The 10,525-nt window shown below is 40.4% G+C and overlaps 2 protein-coding genes across 3 annotated transcripts in view; one reads left to right on the plus strand and one right to left on the minus strand.

The window, feature by feature from the left end:
* Positions 1-10,525, plus strand: part of LOC138974012 (uncharacterized) — a 502,416-nt gene that overhangs the window by 82,622 nt on the left and 409,269 nt on the right. The window lies entirely within an intron of this gene.
* LOC138972427 (uncharacterized) overlaps positions 7,016-10,525 on the minus strand; it is a 4,921-nt gene continuing 1,411 nt past the window's right edge. The window contains exons 3-4 of the mRNA XM_070345085.1: positions 8,430-8,549; positions 7,016-7,173 (exon numbers count right to left, since the gene is read on the minus strand). Coding sequence (XP_070201186.1) covers positions 7,123-7,173; positions 8,430-8,549 — 171 coding nt within the window. The 3' untranslated portion in view covers positions 7,016-7,122. The remainder of the gene's footprint in view (positions 7,174-8,429; positions 8,550-10,525) is intronic.

The following is a 10,525-nucleotide window of genomic DNA, read 5'->3' on the forward strand; positions in this document are numbered from 1 at the left end:
AACTAAATGGTCACCACGCAATACACAACAGCAATGTGTACGTGTGTGGGTGTGGTAGTGTGTGTTTGTGTGTGTGTGTGTGATTAAAGCCCCACTTCGCCTCACATGAGTTTTACAGAACGATGACATCTTTCACAAAAACACACTTGCAATAGCATTTTACATCATCAAATGACACCGTTCACTTGCACGGCTATTTAGCGTGCGTAAACTACACACCAGTTATCGTGGTTCATTCAACCCTCGCCCTGTGTGACCCACTTTCCTTTTTTGTATATATACACATGATGTATTTAGTCGTTTGTGGTTTTAACCTTCGCCCGACCGGGTTATCGACTACACACGGAAGACATCGTGGGGCCGTGCGGACCCATGCTTCTCAAAGAAGGAAAAACATGCATACCCTTCCGTAGACCCATGCTTTCCAAAGAAGAACAAAAACCGTGCATTCCCTTCCGTAGACTCCGTGGTTAAATTTCCACGAGAAGTAATTACATTAGATTATTAATTTAATTATTACCGTGCGGACTAAAGCTTCTCAAAAAAGGAAAAACGTGAATACCCTTCTGTAGACGTCGTGGGGCCGTGTGGACCCACATTGTTATGTATTAATTTCGCTCCACGCGACTTGCTTATGAACTCCAAAATTAAACAGATCATAGAAAATGATGTTTAGATCTAATATCTCAAGGTTTGTGATTTCGCTCCCTATTTTTTATGTAAGTTCCTTCAGTTTGAGAAACATGGGTCCGCACGGTCCCACGATGTCTTCCGTGTGTAGTCTAAATTTTACCTTTGTTTTTTTAATTACTTCTCGCTGAAATGTAATGATCTTTCAGGACATAAGAGCTTTTTGAGTGTCTGAGGCATTCTTAAAAGCTCATTAAAAAATCCCAACTGGTTTGAGAGATATTTACAATTAAACACCCTTCTGGGTCCACACGGACGCACGACGACCGGCGAAGGTTAAATGCGATTTGGTATCTGCAATAGCATGGTATTGTGTGCCTCTGAATAACAAATACAACAAATGACTGCTACTTGACACACACCGAGTGGTGGCGACTTCAAAGAAACTGTAGCGGTTTTCGAAAACTGCGTCTGCTTGGACAATGGTAAGATGCACCTCATTTGATGTGATATCATGTATCCCTGTCTCGGAAGTACGTGTGTATGCGCGCAATACTCACACAGGCACAGCATCAAACAATATACAATGGTTGAAATCTAAGTCGACCAGCATTTTGAAAAAGGGAAAGTTGTATTGTTTTCGATAGCCCGTCATCAAATTAAAAGTGCTGCAAGTTGCACACACCAGTCGACATATTCACCCACTGTGCTTGACACACATCCGGGCTCCCTACTTTCAATCTTTTAAAACTCTGAACTGTATTGACTTTGTTTTGACGATAACATAACAAGCTGTTCATTTATTATTTAGAGTATAAAAGTTGGGCCTAGCGCCACAACAAGGCGTCCGATTTGTTTCCATAGGTCAACGGAAACATTGACAGTGTCCGCGGCCAAAAACTGATGGTTTACGGGAGGCGGAATGGGCCTTAAACGAGCATTACACTCGAATAGCTGTCTCTAATTTACTTCCTTGTTCGATATACTATTGCTAAAACCACAAGCAAATTTGAGCGCCTCTATCAAATAATTCAACCACTCAACGATTTAAACCATCTGTCCGGTACATGTTGACATCAGTTTCACATCCTGGTTACATTAGTTTCTACACTCAAAACTAACAACACGTTAGGTTTTCCTGGTCGGTTGTGAGCGTGTGTGTGTGTGTGTGTGTGTGTGTATGTGTGTGTGTGTGTGTGTGTATGTATGTATGTGTGTGTGTGTGTGTGTGTGTGTCACTCTGTATGTATGTATGTGTGTGCGTGCGTGTGTGTGTGTGTGCGTGTGTGTGTTTGTGTGTGTGTGTGTGTGTGTGTGCGTGTGTGCGTGTGAGAGAGCGAATACTGTTTTCAGACATATGTCAAAACAACCCAAATAAAACTTAACCATTCAAAGATCTGCCGCATCCTTCCCGGTGAGTATAGTAGCTTCGTCTTCATCTTCGTTCATGGGCTTAGACTCCCACGTTCACTCGTGTTTTTAGCACGAGTGGATTTTTACGTGTATGACCGTTTTTACCCCGCCATCTAGGCAGCCATACGCCGATTTCGGGGGAAGTATAGTAGCAAGGGCGGTGATCTACTGTAACAAACGAAATGGCATTAGTACAAGATCTTCACTCTGATGGTTTAAGACAAGACAAAGCGCAGTCTTGACGACACTCAGTGATGCTATTTCTGGTTGTATTGCAGTCAATATTACTGTGTCATAGGATGGATACACGAACGTTAGACGTAAACTACAGAAGAATACAATACACATAAACAATCACACATTAATGTCTCAAAAGAGAACAGCAGGTCCAGGGTTACAAGATTGCAATAACATTATACATAATAACCTGTGACAACACACACACCCACACACACACACACACACACACACACACACACACACACACACACACACACACACACACACACACACATACACACACACACACACACACACACACTTACACACACATACTTACCTAAATACACTAAAACATGATAGGTCAACACTGTCATTTGAAATTCAAGATTGAAAATAGTAAAATACAAGTAAATGCAATGATGCCCTTAGGGAAGGAGAATAACCATTACATATCTGGTTGTACATCTAAAGCTGTAGACGTTCATTGAAAGTAGAACAAATACACTTCTAGCCTAGTTTGATGTCGGATCAAGCTGGGCTTTTTTATAGGACCAAGCTCGCTTCATGGTAGATCAGCCTACAACCACAAGCAAATATTACAAGGGGCATCACCCAGCTCTATACATTTTGGGCCCAGGTCAGATGGCGCTTACCTCCCTCTTTTTTACTAACTTGTGTGCTTTTGTTTTTGCTTAGAACTGCGGTTTGTTACATTTAGTCAAGTTTTGACTAAATGTTTTAACGTAGGGGGGGAATCGAGACGAGGGTGTGGTGTATGTGTGTGTGTGTGTGTGTGTGTGTGTGTGTGTGTGTGTGTGTGTGTGTGTGTGTGTGTGTGCGTGTGTGTGTGTGTGTAGAGCGATTCAGACTAAACTGCTGGACCGATCTTTATGAAATTTGACATGAGAGTTTCTGGGAATGTTATCCCCGGACGTTTTGTTCTTTTTTTCGATAAATGTCTTTGATGACGTCATATCCGGCTTTTTGTAAAAGTTGAGGCGGCCCTGTCACACCCTCATTTTTCAATCAAATTGATTGAAATTTTGGCCAAGCAATCTTCGACGAAGGCCGGACTTCAGTATTGCATTTCAGCTTGGTGGCTTAAAAATTAATTAATGACTTTGGTCATTAAAAATCTGAAAATTGTAAAAAAAAATTCTTTATAAAACGATCCAAATTTACGTTCATCTTATTCTTTATCATGTTCTGATTCTAAAAACATATAAATATGTTATATTTGGATTAAAAACAAGCTCTGAAAATTAAAAATATAAAAATTATCAGCAAAATTAACTTTCCGAAATCGATTTAAAAACAATTTCATCTTATTCCTTGTCGGTTCCTGATTCTAAAAACATATACACGACTTCTACTGCAGGTAAATAAAGCAAAATGTGCTGCAAAACATGTTTATTTTACCAACAATTTTAGTTTTGTATAACTTGTTTGCGATGTTGCTCACGTGATAACTGGCTTAATTGTTTTATTAATGTAATGGATAGTGTACAGGCTTACCACGACTGTCAAGAACGGATGTACTTGCTCATATTAGAAGAACAAAAACCATCACAATATTTTGCTTATTGTCACATACACATTTTACAGCAGGAAAAGCATAAAACAATAACAGAGAGTGCTGACGGTCAATCAAGTCATATTTGTTTATGATCCGTCCAGAAAGGCATTACAACAGAGAAAGTAAGGTACACATCAGTCGTGAACTTCTTAGCTTAACTTTCCCCTTCAGAAACCTACACACCAGGGTGGACTGTGTGTTTGCTTCACAAGAACGTGTCTTAACTCTGTAGCTGACACCATCTATTTCCACAAAAAAGTTGAAACATCACAAACTGTACGATTCACTTATATAATTTACAATTCTTGAAAAATAAATGACCGGCAGTATAAATAATACGATTTATTCCCCCCTCTGCTTCTTTACCTCTGTAAACTTGTAGAGCTAGTTATTTTTCGATAATGACCCAGCAACCAAACAAATAACGAGCCAGCAACAGCCTGAATCCTCGATAGTGCAATGGGTTGAGAAGCTGTTCTGTTTTGGTACTACTTTTGCGACTGAAAAGTTCAAAACGCTCTATACGTACGAAATATACATCTCTGGAGCAAGCAATACAAACATACCGCATTTAAATTAACAACTACAGGCCTGAACACATGAATCTCCATATAAAATCCATGAGTTCGGTTGTTTTCTGAATATAGATCTGCTGTGCACACACCGTTCATCACAAGCAAATTCCCAAGGCAAGTAACTCATACTCTTGCCGACAAGAGTAGTTCCCCTTCTTTTAACGCAGTTTCTTCGACAACACTGATTGCAATCCGACGGTCAGTTTTCAACAATATTTCATTTTATAAACAGATCACACGCAACCAAATGCACACATCTCATCAATTTAAACAACATAAAGCGGTTTCATACACTATTTTCCCCAAAAAACTGAACTTCAAACAGTAATTAACGTTGGAACACGGGTGCAAAAGTTCGTCTGCTAGTCCCATTTGACGAAAGAACATTATCTTTAGCGATACTAAAACATAAACAGAACACACAATATCTGCCTTTACCGCCACAGCAGAATAACAGCTTATCTGTGTACTTGATTTTAGTCTAAAACAGGGACACTGACAAGAAGTGTTAACAGAATGGAATGATTTGCACGGAACTATACAACCGCGCATTAATCGATCGCCTGCGCAGGTTGACTGGTTGAGTGATTCGGATTCGATCAAACTTTCGCACAAAAACTCCTGTTTTCTTTGAATAACTGAAGAAAGGGGGAATAAAGAGGTTACACACCTCGTCTCAGTGATTATTAAAAATAATGGTCTCAGTTCGCGGTCATGAAAAAGCTCGCTGAAGCTCGCATTTTTCATGATCCGCTAACTTCGACCATTATTTTTAATAATCACTGAGACTCGGCATGTAACCTCTACCTACATGCAACAACCTGCTATTTCACATACCGCACTTGTTTATACTTGTCTGTCGTCAAATACATCGCTCACATACAATACACCACATCTCATTCAATCTGTAATTTCGGTTAATTTCCCTGACAAACAATGTCTTTGTTGTTCCACAACGAACCCGAGGCAGAGTTGCCATAGTTGAACTGATTATTACCAATTCATGTCATGCAAAGGAATGCTGCATCTGTCGCAAATAAATTATGTTCAAACCTTGCCAGCTTTAAAACTTTGCTTATGCCTTGTGTTGATGACCTCCTGCACATCGTGTTGCAGCACCCGTGGTTGACGACAACAGCACAAAGCCCGGAGACACGGAATCCAGTTCATCGAACGCGCTGGCCATCGGTCTGGGTGTGGCAAGTGGTGTATGTGTCGTCATGGCAGCAGTTGGATTTGGCTTCTTCAGAAAGCGTAGGTCAGGAGGTCAACACAACGCACCTCAAGAAAACGCCCTTCCAGTTAACTCCCTTCCGGCCAACGCCCCTCCTCCCAATGCTCTGCATATTTCTGACGGCGCCGGGCCATCCACCGACAAGACTGTTCCCTCCTCCACCCCTTACGCTGAGCCAGACGAGTCCTGTGTCGATTCAGATGCCAGCGAAGGCACAGAGGAAAGTGAGGCATCCGAAATGTCTGAAGTATAGGAGACCGGGGCACAGTTTCCTTCTTACTCACAAATGAATAGACACACACGACCAAAATGGCAGTTGAACACACACTTTCATCACTCAGTAACACACATAACAAGAACACGAGTGTCCAACTGGATCACTTTTGGCACATTCTATGTTCACAATCACAACCTTGAATTTGTTTGGAGCAGGATGTGCGCAGTATACAAAATCATTGCCATCATTGTTTTGTCGTTTGTTCATTAATTGTGTTGACTGACATTCCAGAGCGGGTCAGTAAATGTTACCCAAATACGAACTGTATTGTTCCAGTGTAATGTTATTGTTATTTTTAGATAAATGGATAATATATGAAGATAGTAAAGGGAAAGTCACCACTGTTATTTTTTTTAAAGTTATGATTTTTGGCTTTATATCACATGTGACCTAAGTTGCCCCAGACAGCATCAAGCCTAGAGGCAGGTTGGGTCATTAAGGGTTTCTTTTAAGTGAACAGACAAACACATATTACACAAAACGTATCTTCAAGGAATTCAGTTTTCGCCCACTCGCCAGAAAACCGAGCGAGTGAATGATTGTATGAATGTTCCCACAACTTACCTTTCTTGTTTGTTTTTATTCTGAATTTTGTAACGTTGGCAGTCTCTTTGTTTTTGGATTTACGTCGAATGACGTTATCTCTGGAAGTGATACAGAGTTAACAGTGTGGCCTTTGATATGATGTATTACTTCTTTCAGTTCATGTGAATGTTTCGAGTATATCTCGTAATAGAATAATATGTATCAACATTGTTAGGGTTCGTAAAATCCATATCTGTGGGTAAGATTTTAGATTGAGAGAGGGGGAGAACTCCAACTCGGGCTCGAACACAGACGGACAAGAGAAAGAGAGAGAGAGAGAGAGAGAGAGAGAGAGAGAGAGAGAGAGAGAGAGAGAGGAGAGAGAGAGAGAGAGAGAGAAGAAGAGAGAGAGAGAGAGGGAGAGAGAGAGAGAGAGAGAGAGAGAGAGAGAGAGAGAGAGAGAGAGAGAGAGAGAGAGAGAGAGAGAGAGAGAAAGAGAGAGAGAGAGATATGAATCAGTCATTCGGGCACACAATACAACAAGCACAAATCAAACAAACATACTTGCAGTGATAATTGTTTTTATTATCGATACATTGATAATCAATATTGATAACTTCCAGCAATATATACATTGTTGTCCTGCTGCCGTAATCCCAAAATATTGTGGTCACTCCACATCAACAAGGTTCACCAGGAGAGTGTCCTTGGTAGGTTTATGCTGGAACAAAACAAAATTGCAGAGATAATTGTCCCCGCATTTTCACCTGCTAGATAAATATGTTCACTCTTCTGGAGAAAAACACACACACACAAAACAACATAAGAAATACATGACTGTGTTTGTACAGATACACATGCATAAATGACAGTCGGCTCAAAATATAAAAGCATGCATGGTAATACTTTTCTTTTAGGGTAATGCATGATGACGCAACTTAGAGAATACAGTCCCTTGTGGAAACATATGTCCGTTGGATCCGTAGCAGGTATAGTGCCAAAGAAAGATCGCTCTTACAGCCGAACCTTAAATGCTGTTATTTAAAAAAAAATAAAAAAAATATATGTATTGTGCTTACCGCCTCGTGAAAACAGTTCGCCCCCTGTCTCAGATCTGGTCAGGCTTGTATATTAATCGGATACCACCACCCCTCCACTTGGTATCTTACCAAAAATGAACAGCCGGTGTAACACGACATTTTTACTCCACGAAAAATTTACTCCGGAGTAAATATTTCGTACGAAATTCTTACTCCGAGTACACTTTTCGTACGAGAAAATAACTCCCCAAGGCACGAAAAAATTACTCCCCCCACGAAATTTTTACTCCCCCATTTTTTTTACTTCCAGTAAAAATCTCGTACGCAAAAATGGGATGCGGGCAAAGGGGCCATGCCAGTAAGTGATCTTGCGCACACGAATGTCGCGCTACCCTCCTTCCACCCCTTCCACCACCTAGACTAACACGGGACAAGGGAGTAAAAATGTCGTACACCTGGCATGGGAAGTTAAATTGCTCGTGTTGGGGTGAAGTAATTTATTCGTTATTTATTCGTCAGGGGAGTAACATTTTTGAACGAAATGTTTACTCGGAACTCACCTGTCTTGGGGAGTAATTTTCTCGTGCAATGGGGGAGTGCTTTTTTCATAAAGGGAGTACATTTTTCGTATGAAATGTTTACTCCGGAGTAAAAATCTCGTGGGAGTAATTTTCTCGTGTTACACCGGCGGCTCTCTGTGCACCGCGGCATATTTGTGTTTAAAGAATGAGTGTCGTAACAGGCACTGGCGCATTTTTAGCAAATTAATTCATAATCACAATTCCAACTTCAAACAGCGAGCAGTGAGGATGTTGATGGTGGGTATGTGAGCAAGGGAGGGCTTATCGCACGTGACACCTTGAGCAGATCTGAGACGGTGGGGCGATCTGTTTTCACCAGGTGGAGTGGGCCTTTACGTTCTCGTATCGTTACACACCACAGTTTTGTTCGTCACTGCCATCAGCACAGTCGATGTATCCGTCACAGCGATCGTTGCCCCAGATACACTGCAGGTCATCCCCGCACTTCCACCAAGTCGGTGAACACGTCCAATTCGCTAGCAAGTATAGAGACTGTCAACACGTCCAATTCGCTAGCAAATATAGAGACTGTCAACACGTCCAATTCGCTAGCAAGTATAGAGACTGTCAACACGTCCAATTCGCTAGCAGGTATAGAGACTGTCAACACGTCCAATTCGCTAGCAAGTATAGAGACTGTCAACACGTCCAATTCGATCGCTATAGCAAGTATAGTGACTGTCAACATCTCAAATTCGCCAGCAAATATAGAGACTGTCAACATGTCCAATTCGCTAGCAAGTATAGAGACTGTCAACATGTCCAATTAGCTAGCAAATATAGAAATTGTCAACAATAGAGACTGTCAACATGTCCAATTCGCTAGCAAGTATAGATACTGTCAACATGTTCAATTCGCTAGCAATTATAAATACTGTCAACATGTTCAATTCGCTTGCAAATATAGAGACTGTCAACATGTTCAATTCGCTAGCAATTATAGAGACTGTCAACATGTTCAATTCGCTAGCAATTATATAGATTGTCAACATGTTCAATTCGCTAGCAATTATAAATACTGTCAACATGTTCAATTCGCTAGCTATTATAGAGACTGTCAACATGTTCAATTCGCTTGCAATTATAGAGACTGTCAACATGTTCAATTCGCTAGCAATTATAGAGACTGTCAACATGTTCAATTCGCTAGCAATTATATAGATTGTCAACACGTTTTCAGGGGAAAACATCAGCAATGAGTCAAACAATTATCGATGGCGGGGAACAATGATGTGTGTTATGATGTGTGTTATACAAGGTGACCCTCAACACATTTCAACAACAAAAATGCCCGTCGCGATATAACCTTCGTGGTTCAAAACGACGTTAAACACCAAATAAAGAAAGAAAGAAAGAACAAGAATGCTAATACCTCCCCCCTCTTTTAACCGAATAACTTCACATTTAGTATGTACTAACTTCACTGTATGTATCACAATTACACAGCATTTCAATGGTGTAGATTAAATGGTCTGCTATTTTTCCCATTTAAAATTAAAAAAAAATTGTAATTTTGGGGATCGACTCAACAATACGAGGTTTGAAGTTGAACGGTAACCAAACTAATCCGATTGAAGCCCGCCAGATTGTTACCTCTGGAATTATTCGAATGACATAATACCATAACCAAGTGAAGACGGTCAGTGACTTTACAGCAAATGCATACAGGATCAGGTCATATGCCTTGGGGAAATGCGTGCATGTCATTCATGAATGTTGCGCTCCATTGCGAAAGTGTACATTTACAACATAAGGGTTATTGTTCAAGTCATTGAAGTTCAGAGAATATCTCCATAGTAAGTGTTCATTGATTTCAATTTATTGACAAACATTCTACAAAGTGTCTAGTCTGTAGGTTACATTGTCCGACTGTTACCTTCTTTCCAAACGTGTTCCAAATTTTATCTCCGAAAATGTTAATGACACCAACGCTTTCATGTCTGGGGATTGCCCTGAACCTAGCTGTAACTGCTTTCTTTAGGTCACCGATTATCTTGGGGGTGAAGGGGGTGTTGTTGTATACTGCAGATATTCAAATAATCAAAACGGTAACAGTCTGAAGGATTAGGTCAGTACAAACTACAATGTCAAACCTCGTTCTATTGAGTCGACCGCCGATTTTGGAAAATTGTTTTGAAATCGCACACAAGTCAGACTTTAATCTACAACGTTGCCTTTTTGTCGACATGCCCTGCATAGGCTAAAGGTAATGTATACCAAATGTGAAGCAGTTTGGTCAACATATGTAGACGTGAATAGCATTGTTGTGGCTGGCATGTTTGGGGGTTACTCTGTACTTTACAGGAGATTATAAGTGTGTGTTTTTTTTAACAAAAAATCAAATTTGAAAAAAAATACTTGTGAACTGATATGACATTTCATGAACCTATTTCACTTTACTGTGAGAGACCTGAATGTACATATTTTCTAACACGGAGACCACCATGTAAAC

Source organism: Littorina saxatilis, linkage group LG8 (genome assembly GCF_037325665.1).
Source record: "Littorina saxatilis isolate snail1 linkage group LG8, US_GU_Lsax_2.0, whole genome shotgun sequence".
Taxonomy (NCBI): Eukaryota; Metazoa; Mollusca; class Gastropoda; order Littorinimorpha; family Littorinidae; genus Littorina; species Littorina saxatilis.